This window comes from Phyllobates terribilis, unplaced genomic scaffold (genome assembly GCF_046119375.1).
Source record: "Phyllobates terribilis strain yellow unplaced genomic scaffold, ASM4611937v1 Scaffold_5__5_contigs__length_657084704, whole genome shotgun sequence".
Lineage (NCBI taxonomy): Eukaryota > Metazoa > Chordata > Amphibia > Anura > Dendrobatidae > Phyllobates > Phyllobates terribilis.
In genome coordinates this window covers 253,460,015-253,484,007 of record NW_027362765.1, presented here as the reverse complement: position 1 = coordinate 253,484,007, position 23,993 = coordinate 253,460,015, and the positions used below count along the sequence as shown (strand labels likewise).

At 41.3% G+C, this 23,993-nt stretch overlaps 1 protein-coding gene across 4 annotated transcripts in view; it reads right to left on the bottom strand.

Moving 5' to 3' along the window:
• Window positions 1–2,231: 2,231 nt before the first annotated feature.
• LLGL2 (LLGL scribble cell polarity complex component 2) overlaps window positions 2,232–23,993 on the bottom strand; it is a 79,448-nt gene continuing 57,686 nt past the window's right edge. For 3 of the 4 annotated variants that reach the window (XM_073684055.1, XM_073684056.1, XM_073684053.1), the window contains exons 13-26: window positions 19,838–19,991; window positions 18,785–18,889; window positions 16,669–16,961; window positions 12,450–12,591; window positions 11,385–11,535; window positions 9,667–9,783; window positions 8,847–9,013; window positions 8,511–8,775; window positions 8,234–8,387; window positions 8,071–8,102; window positions 7,679–7,729; window positions 6,599–6,641; window positions 5,146–5,207; window positions 2,232–2,708 (exon numbers count right to left, since the gene is read on the bottom strand). In XM_073684055.1, coding sequence (XP_073540156.1) covers window positions 2,701–2,708; window positions 5,146–5,207; window positions 6,599–6,641; window positions 7,679–7,729; window positions 8,071–8,102; window positions 8,234–8,387; window positions 8,511–8,775; window positions 8,847–9,013; window positions 9,667–9,783; window positions 11,385–11,535; window positions 12,450–12,591; window positions 16,669–16,961; window positions 18,785–18,889; window positions 19,838–19,991 — 1,744 coding nt within the window. In that variant the 3' untranslated portion in view covers window positions 2,232–2,700. The remainder of the gene's footprint in view (window positions 2,709–5,145; window positions 5,208–6,598; window positions 6,642–7,678; window positions 7,730–8,070; window positions 8,103–8,233; window positions 8,388–8,510; window positions 8,776–8,846; window positions 9,014–9,666; window positions 9,784–11,384; window positions 11,536–12,449; window positions 12,592–16,668; window positions 16,962–18,784; window positions 18,890–19,837; window positions 19,992–23,993) is intronic. The other variant, XM_073684054.1, reaches the window with a different exon arrangement.

The window sequence follows — 23,993 nt, the reverse complement described above, 5'->3', positions numbered from 1 at the left end:
GATAGCTTTATGCCAACACTGTGCATAGCTACAAAGCTGCCAATCAGTGGTGTGGACAGGCTAGTCCAGGGTTCTCAAACTCAGCCAGGTAAGTGGGCCGCACATAGAAAAAATTTGAATATGACGGGCCGCTTTCTTTGCGGGAGAAGATGACACTTTCAGCGATACCATTATTTTTCTATATGATTTTTTGATCATCTTTTTTATGGCATGTTTTTTATTCTGAATGCCATTATTTTTTCATTCTTTATTTTACTTTTTTTTTTTTAATGTTTTCCTTATGTTTGATCCCCAATCTGCCCCATACAGTAATATAGCTTTACAATTAGCCCCATATATTAATTCTGGCCCCCATCCTGTAATAATGTCCCCAATCATCTAATAATATCCCCAAGCATGTAAAAATGTCCTCTGTTTTGTAATAATGTCCCTCACCCTGTAGTAATGTCACCTGTTCTGTAATAATGTCCTCAATCCTATAATAATGTCCCACAGCTTATAATAATGTCCCCTGTTCTGTAATAATGTCATCAATCCTGTATTAATGTCCCCATCCTGATCCCATAGTATGGTAATCTCCCCATTCTGGTCCCATCTTATAGTAATTTATTTTTATTATACTGACTTATATGGCGCCATTAATTCCACAGCGCTTCACAGACAATATTGGCAATCTCCCCACCCTGGTCCCATCTTACAGTAATCGTCCCCATCCTGGTCCCATTTTATAGTAATCGTCCCATCTTATAGTAATGTCCCCATCCTGGTCCCCTTCTTGTAACAATGTCCCACATTCTATCGGTCTGTACATACACATAAAAATAAAATTCTTCTCATCTGACCTCGCTTCCTCGGTCACGCAGGGACGCTGACGTCAGCTGCTGGCCTCTGATTGGCCGGTATTGGTATTGCGGTATAGAGAGATGGTCTCTGCGCTGCAATACATTTCAATTGAATGTGTGCCCGAGGATGAACATTCAGTTGAAAATAAGCGCAGACGTCAGCGGTCCCTAGCTAGCTGAACGCGATTGTCTCAATGGCCACACAGCAGAGCCTCAGCAGCTGTATGCTGCCCTCGGGCCGCGTGTTTGAGACCCCTGGGCCAGTCAGTTCTCATGAATATCAAGGACTACATAGCAGGAGCTCATCACAAAGGATTAGAATCAAAACTACAGCAAGCAGCTCAGTACGTAATGTTAGAATACGAGTTTCTGCCCCTACTTTATGCTGCTTTCAAATGGGGCAGCAAAAACCTGGTTAGTTTCTCTTAACCCCTTACTGAAGTACAGTTACGCTATATTTAAATTTCCTGACTTTCATGCGGGCTCAGGAACTGAGTCCACATGTTTGCCGGCAGATGATGGAGGAGTTATTCAGCCATATTTAAATTTCCTGACTTTCATGCGGGCTCAGGAACTGAGTCCACATGTTTGCCGGCAGATGATGGAGGAGTTATTCAGCCATCATGTGCCTTTAACAGCCGCACATGGAATAGAGCTCCGCCCACGGCTGTTAACCTGGTAGATGCCGCCGTCCATCTGTGTCAGCGGCATTTACAGCGCGCGTTCCGGACAGGTTCAATGGGTTTCCATTATGGCCGTGGATCTGCTGAAGGCTCCAATGCTTGTCATGACTGTACTCCTAGGAAAGTAAGCCTGGGTCTGGCATTCATAGGAGACCATGATTTTTGCTATATACAGCAATAGTGTGCTGTTGCTGTATATAGCACAAGCAATTGGAAGAGCACGGGTTCAAGTCACCTAAAAGTAAAAATAAAAAAAATGTTTTAAAAATCTGAAGAGAAAAACAAATACAAAGTTCTAATAATCCTTACTTTTACTGATTTAAAAAAAAAATCATTTTTTTCAGTACATCACAGGATAAAATGTATGGTAAGAGCAAACATGGAAAATCGCCGGTTGGGAAGGGGTTAAGCATTGATATTATGATCAGTATTGGCTCATAGTTTTACTGCAAAGAAAACATCTTTCATTGTGGGGTGGTTACTGGTCACCAGTAACCAGTCCTGACTGGTAAAATCATGTGCGCTCTTATCAGTGTTTCAGTTTTATCTGATCAGTTGAAGGAATGAAAGCTAAGCTCTGATTGGTCACTACTGATAAGAGGAATAGATTTTATCGTTTTATTAAATTAGGACTGCTGACGTCAGTTTTGATGTGCAGAAACTCTAATGCCAGTCATCGTGTCAATCATTCACACAGAGCCAGTGGTAACTGAACATATAATTTATTGGTGTGCAAGACAACCAAATGGTTATTTCCTACAAAAATAGATTGCATGGCAGCCCAATCACTGGGAAGCACAATAACCCAATAAATTCAAGTTACCCAACATCAAGGGCATCTTACACCACATTGTACAGTATAAAAACATTGATCCTAAAATAATTCAATAAAAGAAAACCTGTTAAAAACAAAATAAAAAAAATTGTCCATCTTCCTCTGAAGGAACGGTCAGAAGGAAGGGTGTAAGGCAGTAAAATTTATAACTTAAAAAACAATTTCCTGTAGGAATAGCTAAAGAGACATGTGCAGAATGGAGGCTACATGGCCACGTAGTCCAAACCATGGAGAAAAGCATATTGTCTTGTAGCTTGCTCTAGTCCAAGGGCCTCCGATCAGTAGTGTATTCACAATGGGTTAGGTTGATCCCAAAACATCAGCGTGTCAGGAGCGAATGTCATTCTGCTTTGAAAAAGGGTAAATTCAGATTAGTCTTGATAATATAGTATGTTTCATATTTTTAGCTAAATTTCACACAAAAAAAATAATTTTAAATTACATATTAAAAAAGTAAAACTACAAATTTACTCCAATCACAAAAAAACAGTCATACAAAACTCATCATGGCATGACAATGAGCACAGAAGAATCTTATAATATTAAAGAATCGTTACAAATCAGCAGCAAAGCGCAAGAGCACGGCTAACCCCTTAACGACCTTGGATCTTTCTGTTTTTGTGATTTCATTTGTTGCTCCCCTTCTTCCCAGAGCCAGAACTTTTTTAATTTTCGTTCAATATGGCCATGTGAGGGCTTATTTTTTGCTCCCCTTCTTCCCAGAGCCAGAACTTTTTTATTTTTCAGTCAATATGGCCGTGTGAGGGCTTATTTTTTGCGGGACGAGTTGTACTTTTAAACGCCATCACTGGTTTTACCATATCATGTACTGGAGAACGGGTAAAAAAATTCCAAGTGCGGTGAAATTGCAAAAGAAATGCAATTCCACAGTTGTTTTTTGGGTCCTTTTTTTTTTTTTACCACGTTCACCGATTGCTAAAACTGACCTGCCATTATTATTCTCCAGGTCATTACGATTTCGTAGACACCAAACATGTATATGTTTTTTTTTATTTAAGTGGTGAAAAAAAAATCCAAAGTTTGCTATAAAAAAAAAACAAAAAAAAAACGCCATTTTCCGAGACCCGTAGCGTCTCCATTTTTCGGGATCTGGGCCGGGTGAGGGCTTATTTTTTGCGTGCCGGGCTGTCGTTTTTATTGATACCATTTTGGGGTAGATACGATGTTTTCATCACCCGTCATTGCATTTTATTGCAATGTTGCAGCGACCAAAAAAACATAATTCTGGCGTTTAGAATTTTATTCTCGTTACGCTGTTTACCGATCAGATTAATTCTTCTTTTATATTGATAGATCGGACGATTCTGAACGCGGCGATACCAAATATGTGTATGTGTTTTTTTTTTATTTTGAATAAATGGGCGGGGCTTAGGACACGCTTCCCGGAAGCGCAGAGATTGACAGCGGCATTTAACTGGTTAACAGCCGCGGGTGGATCGCGATTCCACCCGCGGCTGTTGTGGGCACGTGTCAGCTGAAAGGGGTTAAAGACAGATTCTCATGCTGATCTATGTCCGGCCCATAGTCTTAACAGCTCATTTACATAGAAGAAAAATGTGGCTTTCTCTGGAATAAATACACACCAATAAGTCATTAGGGCAAAGAACCTTATAGACACCAATAAGGGGACGAAGCATTTCCTATGCGAAACGCGCGTCGGGTGCGTGGTGGGTGCCTAGACCATTGACTCGTGCTCCTAGGTAACTATGGTTATTTGTTGGTAACTACACTATGGGCCTTCCCTTTACTGACACTGGTCATTGATATATGCAGCTGTATTGATTTCTCGATACCTGTATACACTAGTGGGGGATGTTATTGATATTTATGATGCTATTTATTAAATTCCGCTTGGTTATCTGTATATTGGATTACATATATTATCTGCTGCTTTTCTTTGATATGCCCTTTATCTCTGCATTTGGTATATATTTTCCTAGGGGAGTTACAAGTGGGATATTGTGGGCCTGTCCTTTACGGACACTGGTCACTAATATATGCAGCCGTATTGATTTTTGATACATGTATACACTAGTGGGGGATGTTATTATTGATATTTATCATGCTATTTATTAAATTCCACTTGGTTATCTGTGTTTAGGATTACATATATATATCTGCTGCCTTTCTTTTTATATGCCCTTCATTTCTATATATTTTCCTAGGGGAGTTACAAGCAGGATATTATACCTGATACTTTTATTGGTCCAGACTCTCCACCTGTTTCTTTCTGTGGTGTGTCTTTTATTGGTTTTTATTGTGTGTATTTACTTGTATATGTTTTCAATAAAGCTTTGGCACATTTGGGCTATGTGTGTTTTTATCTCTTATTGGTGTCTATATTTCTCTGGAATAAGACAACATTGCAGATATCAAAGTATCATATTATTCAGCTTCCTATGACCTGCATGCCGTTATACACTGCTTAGGAGGGCTGATCCTACTGACAGACTCCCTTTAACACAGTATGTTAACAGTGTAACCAAACATGGTTTTCATTGTAGCTTACGCATTTGACATAAGGAAAAGAAAAAACATTGCCCAATGCTCCATGATACAAGCACTTTTATTGCTGCCATGTGCAGGATGCTATATATCCATAAATGAATCCAATGGAGTACGCCATTATTTTGCTTTTCGTTAGATTTATATACAATATAGAGATAGTTCAAAAACAGAGACTGGTTTAAATAGAGCTAGTTTTAACAGATAGTTAAAACCGACTCAGTGATTGATAGATACCATATAATGATATATACTATACCTGCTCCATTACTAAGCCTGCCTCCTACAGCAATCTGGCGCGAGTTTCTTTCTCCATAACTCCTGCAAAGAAGGATGTAACAGTTACTGATAAGATATGGATGTCAGTCAGTTGTACAAGATGTCAGTTGTACAGGATGTCAGTTATACTTTTTTGTGACATAATTTGATTGGAAAAAAGGAGGTTTAAAGAGGAAAAAGCTGAAGATTTTAAGACGGAAAAGAAAAATGTTTTTTTTTTCCCCGTTTGCAGTAATTGTTTATATGTGATCGGCTAGCATCTGACCTCCACCAGTCACCAGAAATAAGGGTAATGTGCACAAGACGTCTTTTAAACACAGACATACCCACAGAGTTTTTGAAGCAGAAGACGTTTTAGGAAAAAGGAAGCAATTTTTTTTTCTGAAGGAACTATACAAAAAATGCCTCACGGATAAAGGATGATCCCTTCCTAAACTAGAGCAACTAAACCTACAGCGATATAGAGGGAGCATACATGATAAATACATAATAGAAATAGATCAAAGTTTATTGTTCATTTACATTGCTATAAATACAAATACAGGATGAAGAGGACAATGGATATGTAGAAATATTGCAGAGATGCTACAAGCCTCAATGTGCCTTATGAAGAGTAGTAGTATGCAGATAGTCCAACATATGATAACACAATAACATATGAATAGTAATAAGGGGACATTATATATAAAGTATGCCAGTCATATATGTTTGCTATAATAATTACCTGTGGCCATAGTAATGGGTAATTGGGCAGAGAAAGCACCTCTCAGGTGCAGTATTCTTTATGCTAATTTTACATGTCATGTGAATAATTATTAAGAGTATCTTGATGTTTTTTCAGCTACACGTTTGCTACCTAGGCTATTCAATATTATTGCATCTAGTTAAATGTTTTCTAAATCTGCTCCAGATGTACATGTCCAATGTCCTCTTCATCCTCCATTTGTATTTTAGATTTATGTTAGTGTAAATGAACAATAAGCTTTGATAGATTTCTATTAAGTGTTGAACATTTATGCTCCCTCTATATCACTGTAGATTTCATTATTTTCCCTGAAGTCTGGGTTGGCGCCTTTGCGGTCATTTTTTTTCTTTTTGTATGTATCCACGTAGAAGCTGCCTAGAGAATGATCAGGATCTTCCTTTAGCTGCCTTGCAGGTTTATGAACATGAAGCAGTCTAAGGACGGCACAAGTCTTTTTACATTGCAGTGCACACGTTCACGTTTACCAACTGCTTTTCAAGAAAGCTATGGAGCGTATCCACCTGAAAAAGACATGTGCACATACCCTTAGGAGTACAACAGTACCAAATGCTGTTCAGATGTAGCTGTCTGGTACTGACCATCATGGAGAACACATTTTAGTGAATGACTTCCAAACATATGTACCTTGTTTACTTTTTTTTTTTTACAGAAATACAATCCCACTTACGTTCGAGAACCTTCCAAAGTACTCTGGATCTCTTTCAGCATATCTACATAGATAACAGAAAATTGCAGAAACCAGTTACTGCATTTAATAACAAGGTTATTCAATCACTGTCTAAAATTAGTTCTACAAAAATGGCTATTCTAAAAAGTGTATGGTTTTTGTTTCTGCATCATCTCTGTTACATGAAGACAGGAGCTGACCATAAAGAGCAATCAAGTTACCATTCATTTTCCACAGGGAGTTTCAGCAATACAGGTGATTGTTTGCTTTACTATTCCCCTGCACTATATGAAAAGGTTTTTCTACAATAAGATATTAAGACTTCCCTGTGACATCACGCAAAACACTTTTTATTTTTTTTAAACGTAAGCATTTTTTTTCCTCTGGATATTGCTGTTCATTGGTATAACATCCCTTGGTGTTCCATTGATTCCCTCTAAGAACGATCAATCTAGGTTCACTGCACAGAACAAAAGCAGCAAAGTGATTTCTGCTATTGTACAGGCCAGAGAATAGGAATCGACGCTGTAGAAATGACTTTTCACCTGCAATAAACTGATTAGATTTAGGTTCCAAGACGGAATTTAAAAATAAATAATACCAAGGGGCGCTATAACAAGTATGTGACAGCAATATCTATGTACAGGAGCATTTTTCAGTAATAATTTTAATAGAAAAAAATTGTTACACGGTATGTAATCTGAAGGTGAATTGTTCTTTTTAATTACAGGACAACAAATTTCCTTTTTTTGTGTTTTGGGAACATTGACAAGTTTAATATGTTCTCTATCTAAAACTCAAAAATATCAGGTTCTTGAAATGGCCCCATAGAAGAAATATTTCTTGCTTTACACTCCATATCATTCAGAAGCCCAAAAACATATATAGATCTGTATGGGAACAGGTCGGCTCGCTATAATACATTATAATAATATATCCATTAGGAAAAAGGGAGCGATCACAGTCTACAGCAGACTGCTAGTTCCAACACTGTTGAAATCCCTTTACTGTACAGACACCACTCCTCGTGACACATCATGAGCCACATTCCAGTGGCGGCAGTAACAAAAGGATACTCACTCTCATCATTCAGCAACGCATGCTCCATCACCTGCCTTCGAGATCTATGTGCTGAGAAAAAGGCAAGCAACTATTAGGAAATAAGTCAGATGTATAAAGATTCTCAGTAAGTAAATTATATTTACAGGGGCGTTCTGTCATTACAGCTAGATATCCCATAAATGTGTGGCCAGCCCTCGTACCCCTCTTTTCTCAGAAGACAAGATCCCAGCGGTCATACCCACACTGATCAAACACTTATGAAATTGCCTAATGGCAGACAATGCCTTTAAGCAAATTCCACAGATTTGACTTATTCAGGTCCTATGGAGAATAAGTCAGTGAAATGTATAAAAAGACAAGCTAACTGGCTAATAATCAGATTTAGGTACAATTCAGATTTTTTTCCTTACCATCCGTACTAGAGTCACTCCTGCTGGGCATCCTGCAAGAACAGGAAATCAATATTATATCAGATCATTTGGCATTTCCAAAAGTTTAAGCACACATGTGCGACTGATGCTATGATACAATAGCAATTGCTGGTGGAAAACTTGCCACTTCCATGTCACTTGCCTGGATCGTTCGTTTTGCCTTTCTGTACTGTCGCCTCTTTGGAATCGCCCATTCACTGATGGTTCTGGAGGCTCAACCTTGCAACGGGGAGCAATAAGCCAGCATGTGGACAACGAGAAACGCTCCATTTCCGAAGGGGATATGAGGTAAAAACCTTTAAGAGAAAAACAATTACATATACAAAGTAGCATAAGAAAATACAAGAATGCTGCAAGCATTTTAATAGTTGTACCAAGTGATAAACTGGTTTTCCCACCTGAACGTGGGTTCCACTCACCTTGTCCACTCTTGGTGAACACACAAGATGCTATTCCGCTCACATCTTCCTTCCGGATACAGTCATAACGCACTTGTGACTTAAGATGGGGCAGTGACACCACCTGGATATCTCCAAGGTTGGTAAGAACAGTCAAATGATTTTCACTATGGTCTTCTGCTCGACAACTGCCAAAAGTGCACACTGCGGCCTTCCGCACCCGGCAACCTTCTGTGGCTGTCAGCTTTAGCTTTAATTTACTGCTCACTTTTGGTAGAGTGAAGACCTGTTAAAGGCATGTGTCAGAATACGGCTTGTAGAGGCCTAACCCAGTCCAATAACCACCATGATTCCTACCTTGAATTGTTCTTCAGATATGACCAACAACTGGTGGCTGCCTTGCATATCTGGACTTTTTGAAAGGTCATGAGCAGCTTCAAGAGGTTCTGGGAGGGGGACACTGTGACCATCCAAAATTAGGATCCCCACTACTGGTGCTCTGTGCATAAGTTGGATTTCTTTGACTGGAACAAGCAGAAGAAAATTTCTCTTTATCATATACACAAACCATTCTTATCAGCAACATCAATATTATCCCTCAACAACCATCTACAGATTAATCAAGTAAAAGTGCACTTAGACTAGCCAAATATGATCGAACATTCCTGGGAACACTTGATTCCCCATAGTCCACCAGTGTAAACAGCCTATCAAGTCACCCGAATGAGGAAAAAGTTCAGCAGTAATTATTTGAGCTTTTTTAAAAGGGGTTTTTCACCAGGTCATTATCATCCTCTTCAGCACCGCTTCCCCACCGTTGCTCTGTTTTCTGTAGTTTGACTGCAACAGTGACAACATGTCAACAACTAACTTTACTGCAGTTAATCACTGATCTCAGGAGCGCAAGTACCATCTAGTTTTCTTACTTGCATTATAAGAACTGTTTGGAGTCCAATTTTTCTAAAAGTGGGAAAACTCCTTTAAACAATATGTAAACAGGACCTTTGCTGTCGAGAACAAGGACACTATGTGCACAAAACGATCTATTACTGCTTGCTCGGTACGAATCGTAAGTGCGGCTGGCCTGTCTAAACAGCTATTACATGACCGCCAATCGGCAAACGTAGCCAATCCAAGGTCGTTTATCCGCTACCAGCCACTGTAAACTAGCCCTTACTTTGTGATGCAGACACTGCCTCCTCCATCCGTCGTTCTGTTGGTGGGACTCGCAAAGAAAAAGCATATACCGTGCCACCGTTAGTACCAGCCCATAAAGAGGGAGAATGCCGGGTGCCTGGGGAAACAAAAATGACCAACCTAAAACCAACAACAACTATTACAAAAAAAAACACATCATAAAAATAGGTAACAATTTCTAGATTATAAATTCCAGAAAGGAATCCATTTCACCACTTCTGGGCAATGGTAGTACAAGGCCACTTCTGACCTGCAGACTACATACAGACTCCCACCCGGCTGCTGGAAACCCTTCAAATCTCATTTCAACCTCGGTCTATTTTACCAGGAGTAGCGCCCTTGGGAAATTTGTACTAAATGCTTTGACATGATATTTCACGCGCTCCCAATCAAATTATAAGGGGCAAACGTCTCAAAACTACACATTTTGGAAAACCTCAATTTTTTTCCCTTTAGTGAGAATAAAAATAAGAGAACATATAAAAAGACTGAGCAGCTTTAACACCCTTCATGACCGGAGCATTTTGCGATTTCATTTTTGCTCCCCTTGTTCCCAGAGCCATAACTTTTATTTTTTGGTCAATATGGCAGTGTGAGGGCTTATTTTTTGCGGGACAAGTTGTACTTTTGAACGACATCACTGGTTTTAACATATCGTGTGCTGGAAAACGGGAAAAAAATTCCAAGTGCGGTGAAATTGCAAAAAAAATAAAAAATGCTACTCCGCAGTTGTTTTTTTTCACCATGTTCCCTGAATGCTAAAACTGGCCTGCCATTATTATTCTACTGGTCATTACGAGTTCAGAGACACCAAACATGTATAGGTGCTTTTTTATTTAAGTGGTGAAAAAAAAAAAAGGGCCATTTCTGAGACCCGTAGAGTCTCCATTTTTCGCGATCTGGGGCCGTGTGTTGGCTTATTTTTTGTTACCATTTTGGGGTAGATACGATGAATGATTGCCCGTTATTGCATTTTATTGCAATGTTGCAGCAACCAAAAAAATTAAATTCTGGCGTTTCAAATTTTTTTGTTCCTATGCCGTTAATTAAACAGATCGGATTAATTATTTTTTTATATTGATAGATCGGGCAATTCTGAACGCGGCAATACCAAATGTGTATGTGGGTTGTTTTTTTTTTTAACCGTTTTATTTTGAATGGGGCGATTTAAACTTTTATTTTTCTTTTTTTATACTTTTTACTTGCTTCTATACTCTCCATGGGAGACAAGTGCAGCTTCTAATCTGATCGGCTCTGCTACATACAGGCGATGAGCAAATTGCCTGTACATAGCAGATTTGCTCAGTGCTGAAGCCCGCACTAAACAGGGGGTGATGACGTGGGGCGTACTAATACGTCATAAAGGGGTTAAATATAGTGTTTTGCCAATCTCTCATATTGTATTGCCTTCATGTATTCTAGTTTATTCTCCATTTAAAATATTGCAGTTTTATGATTTCACGGGTGCCCCAGCTAATTCCATGTCCGGCGTTTTCTCTGCGGATTTACATCTTGTTGCCCAGTCCCAATAGCAGCCAGCAGAGTTCTGACTGCAGCTGAAGAAAACCATTTGCAAGGAGTCACCTTGTTATGTGCAGTGTATCCAAAAGGTGACCTGATGCTATAAAATGGAAAATTCATGAACCCTTCCTAGACTACAGAATACACTTTTCATTCCCATTGGAATATATAGCTTACTGTCACGGATGAAGGTGTCCGCAAAATACAGCGTGCGCACAAAGCCAGTGAAGGAGTCTTCTGCTGATCGAGCCTCAATCTTGCGCTGTACAGGGGCCAGCTCCATCTCATTCAGGGCTTCTTGCTCTAAACGGGCATTTGCCTCCTGCACCTGATAAAATCAAGTCAAAGTAAAGATAATATTTTGCGACATTCCCAATTTAACAAACAATAAACATGGATGAATTATGTTGTATATTATTAATTATGCTGGAAGAACAATATATTGTCCTGAACCATATACAGCTTTAACATTGCATGAAAATAGACCTTTCATTTGCATGGATACGCCAGAGGCATATTTCACAGGATATGTGATAAGTGGCAGACAGATGCATGTCCTGGAACCCGCACCAATGTTAAAAACAGTGGTCCCTCAATCCTTCTTGTGAGATGGACATGGGGAATACCAGCCCCTGCAATTATAATCCCTCTTTTCCACCGTTTAAGGATGCACTGAACAATTTCTTGGTAAAATGCCATTGCCTATTCGGCTTTAGAGGGGTTTTCTGGTTTTGGAAAGCCCTTTTTACCCAGCTTGTTTGTTTAAAAAAAAAAGCAAACAAACTGCGCTTTACTCACCCTCCCCAGGTCCAGCTCAGTCTCCACTGCTGCTCCCATTGTCTGTTATTTATGCAACGCTGATTTCATGTCGCAGCACTGCAGCCAGGAAGTGAGCTCAGTGGCACGGAGTGGTTTGTGACTGCTCAGTGATTGACTGCAGAGCTGTTGACATGACGTCAGTACTAAAGGCACTGAACACCGGGAGCAGCAGCGGAGACGCAGCACTGGACCCCAGGAGGGTGCGTAAAGAACAGTTTGCTTGTTTTTCAAAACAACTTGCAGTGATCTGACAGGGGTTTTCTGAACCTGGAAAACCCCTTTAAGACATTTCCCTTCATTGGACCTCAGATTCCCTCAATATATTTCATGAGAGAATCTGATTCCCAACTTCATACATTGTATGGTGTCTCATTTATATCTTCAGTAAAAAGATAAATGAAATAGGATACAGCAAATTCTTACTTTAGTTGCAACTCCATCCCTTCGCTTATTGACCTGACTCCTCCGGATGCGCCTAAAAGATTGGCGCAAAGACTTTTTCAGTGACTTTACACGGGACAGAGGCCCTTCCAGGGCTAGCTGGTCGCTGGCATGTAGTGTGCACCTATGGAAGCAGAAACAGTGGTCAGTGTAAAAAGTTAGTGAACATTCAGTTCACGCCTTGATTTTTGAGACATATTTCACTTTTGTTCTTGTTTTTTTCCTCCCCTTCTTCCAAGAGCAATAACTTTATGCCACCATTGGCATATGATACCTTCATTTGGCCAGGCAGCTTGTAGTTTAGAATGACAATTCCTTTTACCATACAATGTACTGGAAAATGGGGGAAAAAAGTGCCAAAAAAAACCAGCACACAATTCTGACATTTGTTTAGTTTTTATGGTGTTCATTGTGCAGCAAAAATAAACTGGCAACATGATTCCCAATATCAGTGCGTATTCGGTGATTTCAAACTTGCATAGTAATTTTTTAAGTGATAAAAAAAATTCAGATCTTTTATTTTTGTCAATGAGTTAAGTGAGGGCTTATTTTTTTGCATGGCAAGCTGTGTTTTTATTGATACCATTTTTGGGTAGATACAATATTTTTCTTGCAACTTAGGAAGGTGCAGAATGCAATTCTGGCATTTAGGTTTTTTTCCCCTCATTACGGCATTTACTGCTCAGATTTATTCATTTTATATTTTGATAGATCAAAATGTTACAGTTGTGGCGATACTAAATATGCTTATTTTTTTAATTTCTCTTCTAATGGAGGAAAAGGGGAGCTGATTTCAGTCCCCCCTCCCCTCCTCATTTACAAAAACTTCACAGAGTCATTTTCACTGAGCTTTACAACAACCAGCAATGGACAAAGGATTTTTTCACCTTCTTCTATGGGAGAATATTCTAGGCATGCTTGGTTACCTGGGCAGGGGTCATTCTGCAAGGATGGGGGAGACTCGCCTATAGTGAATAATGTGATCCTGTGATATCTATGTAGAAGACAGGTATTACTGTCTGATCGGACATAAATAGTAAAGACTGCAGCGGGCACGTGATAGAATAAAAGTCATGTCACCATGCAGGGCATTACAGTAGCTTATGTATCCATGGTTATGACCACTCATATATTTGCAGTTAGTTGTTAGTGGTTGTAACCATGGATACCTAAGCTACTCCAATGCCCTGCACATGGGGTAAGTGATCAGAAGTAGTATACTACATTTCTCATTAGAGGCAGCGGCGGCTGCTGCTACATATTGGGATAGGATCTTGGAGATGGGAATGCCTGGCTTCCATTCTTGAAGGGAAGATGAGCTCATAAGTCAGAAATAAAAGCTGCACGATTGCTGAAGCTTGTTCCTGTGATAAACTCCTTAAAGGACTTCTAACGACTCTGAATGTATCCACTCCCAATTAATTGGGAAGGGAATAACTTATTGATTGTGGGGGACAGGCTGCTGAAACACCCAGAGACCCCGAGAAAGGGGCTTTGCCCATTCATCCTCTGCTCCACTCACGCTCTATGAGACTGCTGGATATAAGCACACAGGAGGGTTTTCACCACCAGTCCCCCTGCTGGCATACATTTCTGGAGTAGAATATGCCACTTGAGTGGCGTAACTTATGAGGGTTTTGATGGGTGCACGTGACCACGCTCTGTTCCTACCCAAGCTATGCCCATATTGGCATAGCTGGCCGGGACTGGGATTCTGAATACTCAGTGCGAGAGGTATATACCGTATGGGAATAAAAGGGCCAGAAATAAGAGGAAACCAATATGGTTGAACAAGAACGTAAAAGGGGCGTTAAATAGCAAAAAAGAGGCATTCAAGAGATTAAAACAGGAAAACAGTAAGGAGGCACTAATGTGTTACAAGGAAAAAACGAGAACCTGTAAAAAACAAATAAAAATAGCGAAGGAGGAAACAGAGAGACGTATTGCTAGGGAAAGTAGATCAAATCCCAAACTGTTCTTTACGTATATAAATAGTAAAAGGATTAAATTGGATAACATTGGACCGATAAAAAGTGAGGAAGGCAAAATCATAGAGAAAGATGAGGATAAAGCTAATCTATTAAATCATTTTTTTTCGACAACTTTCACAAAGGAAATAGAACTAACAGGCGAAATGAGAAGTGACAAGCTTAATCCTCCACTAAGTATGACAAATCTAACCCAAGCTGGGGTACAGAAACGCCTCAGTAACATTAAAATAAACAAATCACCAGGACCTGATGGCATACACCCACGGGTACTAAGGGAACTAAGTAATGTGATAGACAGACCGTTATATCTTATATTTAAGGACTCTGTTGAGACTGGGTCTGTACCACTTGATTGGCGACAGGCGAATGTAGTGCCAATATTCAAAAAGGGAGCGAAAAGTAACACCGGAAACTATCGGCCGGTGAGTCTGACGTCCGTTGTGGGCAAAATTTTTGAAAGCTTCATTAAAGAGGCAATTACGGAGCATCTTGATGCTAATAATCTTTTAATCCCGAACCAACATGGATTCATGAGGAATCGCTCCTGCCAAACAAACCTGATTGACTTCTACGAGGAGGTTAGCTCTCGAGTAGATCAGGGGGAACCAGTGGATGTCGTGTATCTCGACTTCTCAAAAGCGTTCGATAGCGTGCCACATAATAGGTTGGTATACAAAATGAGAATGATGGGGCTGGGGGAAAATGTCTGTAAGTGGGTAGGTAACTGGCTAAGGGATAGAAGGCAGAGGGTGGTTATAAATGGAATATACTCAGATTGGGTAAGCGTCACTAGTGGGGTACCACAGGGGTCTGTACTAGGCCCAATGTTATTTAATATCTTTATTAACGACATAGTCAACGGGATAAATAGTAAAATATCAATATTTGCAGATGACACAAAGTTATGTAAAACAATTAATACAAAAGAGGACAGTGCAGAGAGGAATTTGGATAAGCTGGGTAGGTGGAGCATTAAATGGCAAATGAGGTTTAACGAGGAGAAATGTAAGGTCATACATATGGGAAGGAAAAATGGAAGTCACCAGTACTCACTGAATGGGAAATCATTGGGGAATTCAGAGATGGAGAAGGACTTGGGCATCTTGATTGATAGCAAACTAAATTGAAGTGCCCAAAGTCAGGCCGCTGCTGTAAGGGCAAACAGGGTAATGGGATGTATCAGAAGAGGTATAGCTGCAAAGGATGAGAACATTGTTCTTCCACTGTACAAAGCACTGGTCAGACCACACTTGGAATACTGTGCTCAGTTATGGGCCCCAATATATAGAAAGGATATAAATGAGCTTGAAAAGGTACAAAGGAGGGCAACAAAATTAATAAAGGGAATGGAGGGACTGCAATACCCAGAGAGGTTGGCAAAACTAGGACTATTCAGCCTGGAAAAGAGAAGGTTGAGGGGGGACATAATAAATGTGTACAAATATGTTAGGGGACAGTATAGAGACCTTGCCCGGGATTTGTTCAAAAGGAGGGATATTACGGTAACAAGAGGGCACTCACTAAGACTGGAAGAGAAAAGGTTTCAGCACCAGCATAGGAAGGGGTTCTTTACGGTAAGAGCAGTGAGAATATGGAATTCACTGAGTGAGGAGACGGTAATGTCGGATTCACTAAACCAGTTCAAGCGGGGACTGGATGCATTTCTAGATACCAGGCAGATTTCAGCATATACTTAAAAATAAAATAAAATAGTAGGTTGATACAGGGATTTATTCTGACTTCTGGTTTCAGAGTCGGGAGGGAATTTTTCCTCAGGTGAAGATTGGCTAAATCATTTGGGGTTTTTGCCCTCCTCTGGATCAACTTTAGCAATTACAGAACTGACAGGTCGAACTTGATGGACGCAAGTCTTTATTCGGCTTTACTTACTATGTTACTATGTTACTATGTAAATGCCAAAAGTGACAATATTTTTGCACCACCGCTGAGTTGCGCAAATCCCAGTCAGAACCAGGTTGTCACTGACTGTCGTGCACCGTAATTATTTTAGGGGATTTTCCATGCAAAAGACAAAGAACTCCTCCTAGACAAGTGTGCTTACATAGCTGTACCCACTTCTAACAACAAATTATGGGTTTTTTTGTGCAATTTATACAGAAACAATTTGAGATTTGTGCCCGCACCTTTACAGTGAAGAACTGTGCAATACATAAATCAGTGTATCATTACAATTTGTTTGGCGGACTTACTTAACCATTACTTGACATTTTCGCTGAAAATCATAAACTCCAAATCCATGACTGGTGCCAAATGCTAACAACTTCCATTCAGAGTGCAGTGCCAAGGAAGTGACAGCAGCGGGTGGTTGGCACTGTACTAAGGCAAAAGGCTGAAACCCAGGGGCAAAGCGCACTGCGTCCTGTCGTGCATGAAGACGCTCATGGCCTTTCCAACGATATCCTTCCTGCTCCTGTAAGAGATCCACCTGGGTATGGTCTACTGCGTGCTGTGAGGCCTCATCGTTCAGCTCCAGAACAAGGACCTGGGAAAAAAATATAGCAGCTATAACAAAACAAATTTATTTGGAGGAATGACCCAATGGGCAATGATGGGGCCCACTAAAGTGTTTGTCTCGCAAGACTTGGGATCCCCAATTATGAGCCAGAGTGGCTCTCACTGGCAGACTAGTCTGTGTTTTATATTTTGGTGGTCATCCATTTCTATAATTTGTGGACACAGTGGTAGTAACTGCAAGAGCCAGTCCAGTAAAGACTGGATGATTGGTGGGCCGGCTTGATTTCAAAAAGGGTTCGTCAAGATGAGACAGCCCTTTTTTTTTTTTTTTTTTTTACTGTTGTTAGTTTTGAAAAACAGAGAAAGGAAATGGATAAAACTAAGAAACAAAAGAACACGATTTTTAAACATATCTAAGAATTATGGTAAGGCTGATATTTTTAGTTGATTTTTTGTAGGGAGTAGTTGCCTATTGTTTATGACAAAAATACATAGGGGAGAACTTTGCCCACATTGTCAAACTAATTGACTTAGGAATATACAGGAATTTCTCCATCTTGAAAACTTGCAGATAACGAAGATTTAAAAGAGGTTGTGCAGCACCCGTCTCTTCTCCAAGATCCAGTATCAAGGTCACCAAGTAGCTGCTGAGACTATGGTCTGATGCACAGATGGGCTGCATGCATGTGTACTATTCAAAATGATAAGACACATGCATGATACCGTCTGGACTTTGGACGGCTGCTGCCTCACCAATTGTCCTTTCAGATATGTTATCAGATTGGTCAACGCTATATAAACACACACACAAAACAGAAATATTGAAAATTTCACACTGGCCACAAGGCCTTCTCCTAGAATCAGGCTTCCTCTTCTGTACAGAAGACTTTTCAGCAGTCTCATTATAATCACAGACCAGATTACAATGAAAGATCACAATTGAGGATGGACACTAATCGGCCTCCTTCCCCACTCTTCAAGATAATGCTTCGATACAATTGTTATTTTCTAAATAAATACAAATTGTCCCATTGTTCTTTCCAGCAGACACAGACTGGAAGCAGGAGTCTAATATTAGGATAGTGTACACAATGTTTTTTTTTTATATATAGTGATATGAAAAAAAACACAATAGCATTATAAGAAACATGTTACATTAACCTGATCTAGATAAATCTAGATAATAAATACTTTTCTGATGACACGTTCCTTATAATAATTTGTAATTGGGTGACAGGTGGTCTTTCATTTTACAATCTTTGTCCCCTACTGTGTATATAGATGTGGATAAGGCTTATTCTGGAGCCTGACACTAGACTGTGAAGGGTGGGGGGGATACCTGAACTTCTGGAACACACAAAAAGTTCTACATTTTTATTTGCAGTAAGAGACAAAATAAGAAAGGAGGATATTAAGAAATTGCCAAGATAATTTGGGCATTTTCAATTTCATGTTCCCTTAACCAGATGGGCCATCTTACGTGCTTAGCCAAGGTTTGGTGAAGCCAAAATAAGTATGGCTCAAATATTTAAGGTTAAAGTGGTTGTCCACTACTAGGACCTTTTCATTTCCCATGCTTGCCCCCGTTAAAATATATATAAAAAAAAAAAAAATTATATATATAATAATAAATAATAATAATAATAATAATAATAATAATAATAATCTTATACTCCCCTCCAGTGCCAGCGGCATTCCAACAGGGTCAGCTCCTGTGTCCCGGGGGCTTACGTGAGGTTGTTGAGTCACATGAGCCCTGTGCCCAATCAGCGCCAGCTTCACTGTGCCCGCCTGGACAACTCCTTTAATACATTTCCCTTTATGGTGCAGCTTCCCTTCAAGCTCACTCACCTGTCCTGCAGTCCCACCTACAGATAAGTAGCCACTGTATTTACAAAGGTAAATCTTCTGAATTCCCAGACGTGGATCATCACTGTAAGGGTCAAAGCAGCCAACCTGCAAAAGCCAAAAAATAAGTAATTCTCATAGTTCTGCCACTTTCAATAAAAAGGAAACAACAACAACATTTTTTTGGTGCATTTACCATTGTTTTAATAATATCCTTTTCGTACAGTCACTTTAATTGTGATCTCTAGTCATATGCATATGTCCCATTTTAACTATGCAAAAGACTTGCTGGGCACTGTGCGCTTGCCTTGGCAACTGTACAACCAAAAGTACCACCTGCATCCCTCCATACCTGATGGAAGATTTGGCAATGAAAGACGTTCTCTGGGTATCGAGATGTTCCACAGCAATTATTTTTTTATTTAATAGTTTACTTAAAGAGAATCTATCTCCCCCCGGGATGCTTTTAACCTATTACTATGGGCATACAGGTGATGGGACTATTTTAACAATTCTACCTGTAAGCCTCATAGCAGCTGTCTTGTTGTTGAGAAATCGTCTTTTAATCCTGTATGTTAATGAGGTCTTCCAGGGTTACAAGCGTCCCAAGGGATGACAGATTCCCTTTAAAGGAGTTGTCCCCTTTCACAAATGTTTTCCCCATATGCTCAATTTGTTAAACACACACAACATTCTACTCTTAACTCACCCAGTGCTGTGTCACCGCTGCGCTGTCAGAGTATGTTTGGCTGCAGTGCCGACATCCCATCAACTGTGCTGCAGTCAATCACTGAGCTCATCGACTCGGAACAGCTTGCACTGCAAACACTCAGTGAGTAGCTGCAGCCAAACAACAGAAACCAGGGCAGTGGCGGAAAGACCGTGCTGGACCCAGGGAGAGTGGATGATGTGCAGGGGTTTTTTTTTTTTTAGAATGAATTGAGCATATTGGAGGGTGGTGGGGGGGGGGGGGGGGGGAGAGAGAGACGAGACATTTTTCTTTTTTCAGATTATTCACCGCTAGATATGTGAAATTAGACAAAGAACTTCACTCACTTTCCTCAATGGGGGCCACTCTTCTTCTCCTTGGGAATTCAGGTTTTCATTTGGGTCCATATCAGTCTGGAAGACTCCCACGGTGCTCATTTTGTACATCAGCTGAAGGCAAATGCCAGATGCATCCCAGAAGCGCACAGTGCCATCCTCATGCCTGAGAATGGAGAATATCCATATGGATTATGAAGAAAGACCGCTACCTATTTCAGCAAGAATGATCATAAGACACCACTTTATGTTGAATTCTTAAGAAACACAAAGAAAGATCAATCTGATCAATAAATTGTCAAAGCCAAAATCATTACAATGGTTCAGAGGTTTGCACCCTTATCTTATAGGGAGGCCACCAAGAAAAGGAATGGATTCCAAAGCAACTTACAAATTACTAAAAGTTCCTTATGCTCCATTATTGACAGGCAATTAAATTTTTAGTACTACCATAACATTAAAAAACAATGGTTATTAAAGAGGGGATCTATCTTTGGGGTGAAAGTCATTAGTCATTCTATTTGACTGCAAACTCCTGAATACTCACATCACTGTCAGGATTTTACCATGGTGGCGGCAATAGCTGGTGGTCATAACCGCAAGTATGCGATTTGCATACTTCCGGCCATATTCTGACTAGACATGCACGGCCTTGCTCAATACAAGTGAATTGAGAGAGGCAGCCGACGTCTAGTTGACACATCATCGCATATATATGCAAATACTTGCAGTCACATGACCACCCGCTCGTCGCCAGCACCAAAGAATCCTGACAGCATGTGATGCGCGCACTGTGAGGATTTAGATAGTCTGCAGTTAAATACAGTGACTGCAGACTATCATCCCAAACCTGGACAAACCCTTTAAAGAAAGATTAGCACTTTAGTTAACTAGAGCACCAATTATTGGTAGAGAGACCGTGATCCAGAACATGTGGTTATTATACAGAAATCAGAAAAGCCATTTTATGACCTATTAGAGAAAGGGTGGGTCACTAGTGGGGCATAAATGCTTTTTAGTAGGAGTTGCAAAGCAATATCTTAAAAGGGATTTCCAAAGAAGGAAAAAAAAATGTTTGAAGCCACTCAGAATAGAGTACAAAAATAAAAAAAGGTTACAATTGCCTCATCGATCCCTGTGCTGCTCCAATTCCAATACAGTCACCCGCCAGTCTATACTTCCTGCTGCAGCAATGATCTTCCAATGCTGCAACTAAATCACTGAGAGGTCTAAATGGTTTTAAAATTAGTATTTGCCTGATTCATCAAGACTGGCGTTTTGTATGCTAGTCTTGATGAAGAGGGAGCAGGAGTAAGTTAAGCCAAATTCATTAGGTGTGCTTCCCAAGGCGTTGTCTCAACTTCATTTCAGGTGCGCACTGCTCCCTGGCCCTCTGCTTTGCAGGGGGTGGTTCGCTCATGAAGATTGACAGTTGTGTTCCCAGGCTGCAAGCAAAGAGATTTGTTTCTGCCGCACGGGAGAAAAATAGGGACACAGACTGGTCAGATCCAGTCAGCTTCTGAGCGGCATGAGCAGGCTGTGAAGCCTATAAAGCAAGATGATGTATTTCATTAAATAGTAAGAAAGATTTCATAAAAATCCAAAGTACAAACACAATGGTGGGTGAGAGAGTGAGGGGACCCCACAATAAATGGAGTAGTAGCACAATATAGATACTAACCAAGCTGAGTAATTAGTATATCACATAGTGTATTTATAATAATAGTGTATACTCAGCTAAGGTGAATCTATAATATAACGGAAGATGTCTCCTTCTGTCCGAAGCCTCTATAGACTGGCTCCTGACAGAACAACACATCCAGCCGTTACAGGTAAGAGGAGTGTATGACGCCGGAGATCGCAGTATGCTTAGGCACTGAACGCATACCGCGATCTCCGGCGCCATAAGGACATACTTACCTGACCGAGAGGAGTGTTGTCGCAGCGCCTCTGTTCTGACCGGAGGCCGTGGGCAGACTGTGGAGTCGGAATCGGCGCATGGCGCGCTATCCGGCGCCATTTTACTAAAGACACATTTGCAGTGTGTCTTCAACAAAATGGCGCCGGACAGCGCGGTATGGGCACGCACTCACTCCAGCACCACACTCCTCCCCCGGCCTTCGGAGGACTATTCCAGCAGAGCAGGACACAGTGCTGGAGCACAGGGAAGAAAGGGGAGTAGAAGTGTTTATTTTTTTTTGTGGGTGTAGCGTGATGGGGATGAGCGGGTGCCATGCATACCAGGATAGGGGGTAGGGGGGATGAACGGGTGCCATGCATACCAGGATAGGGGGGGGGGGGATGAGGGGTGCCATGCATACCAGGATAGGGGGGGGATGAGCGGGTGCCATGCATACCAGGATAGGGGGGGGATGAGCGGGTGCCATGCATACCAGGATAGGGGGGGGGGGGGATGAGCGGGTGCCATGCATACCAGGATAGGGGGGGGATGAGCGGGTGCCATGCATACCAGGATAGGGGGGGGGGATGAGCGGGTGCCATGCATACCAGGATAGGGGGGGGGGGGGGGATGAGCGGGTGCCATGCATACCAGGATAGGGGGGGGATGAGCGGGTGCCATGCATACCAGGATAGGGGGGGGGGGGGATGAGCGGGTGCCATGCATACCAGGATAGGGGGGGGATGAGCGGGTGCCATGCATACCAGGATAGGGGGGGGATGAGCGGGTGCCATGCATACCAGGATAGGGGGGGGGGGGGATGAGCGGGTGCCATGCATACCAGGATAGGGGGGGGGGGGATGAGCGGGTGCCATGCATACCAGGATAGGGGGGGGGGATGAGCGGGTGCCATGCATACCAGGATAGGGGGGGGGGTGAGCGGGTGCCATGCATACCAGGATAGGGGGGGGGGGTGAGCGGGTGCCATGCATACCAGGATAGGGGGGGGGGATGAGCGGGTGCCATGCATACCAGGATAGGTGTATGAGGGGCGCCATGCATACCAGGATAGGTGTATGAGGGGTGCCATGCATACCAGGATAGCCATTAGTACATACCTGACCCAATGGAAATTTGCTGCCGCACCTCTGTTTTGGCCGGAGTCCGGGGGAGCAGTGCGGCGTCGGAATCGGTGTATGCGCATAGAGCGCTATCCGGCACCATTTTAGTAAAGACACATTGGCGCCTTCTCCCCCGGCCTCCGGATGGGGGTTGCACATACCAATAAAAATGCTCGCCACTCGGGCATAGAAAAGGGTTCAATAGCTAGTTAACATATATCCATATTAAATAACCAGTATCCCCCAGTCAGAGAATATAAGGAGATCACATAAAATACATTTTTAAGTTAGTTACTTACTCATCCACCAAGGACCCAATGCGCATTTCGCAAATACTTCATCAGGGGAAGTTGGTGGGGGGGGTTAGTCACCCATTTAAAGCACATCTGACCAATCAAATACAACTGCAGGTGCAGTATAAATAGAAACCTTAAGACCATGACGTATAATGCGCACGCGCGATGCTAGAGAATATTTTTGAGTGTGCATGCGCTGGCGTGCATACCACGTATGGCAAGTCTATTGTAATTATCTATTTAGTTGTTCTATTTACACTGCACCTGTAACTGCCCTGATTGGTCAAATGTGCTTTACTCACCCAAGATTTTTAATAAGAAGTTGCAAAGGTGCTTGTTTTTTACCACATTTACATACCATATTCATAATATTTTAACCACATAAAAGCTTGAGACATCCTGACAACAGCTGAAAGATGCACCAAATTCTGAAGTTATTTGCCACAGTGAGAAATGGTACTTAAGTTGGGCTGGGGCACATTTATGTCAAGTTTTTTGACACCTGAGTAAATTATGATGTTTTTAAAAGTTGGCAGAGCTACCTGGTATAGCAAAAATAAGTAAAAACACCAAAGTTGCTAAAATGTTGCAAAACTACGAAAAAAAAAAGTTTTGGACAAAATGCAGACAGAGATTTTTGAACACCGTATAATACAAGAAGTAAAAAATAGCTCGTGTCCAAAAGGGCCAAAATAGCTCATCATTATGGGGTTAAGGTACTCCAGCTTCAGACAAAGTCACACATTTGTGAAACATGGACCGAGTTCAGATCAGAATTAAAAGCAGTTTGCTCAGCTGGGGAGACCCAGTGATGGGGCTTGGGCTTCCATGTGCCAAGTACAGATGAGTCA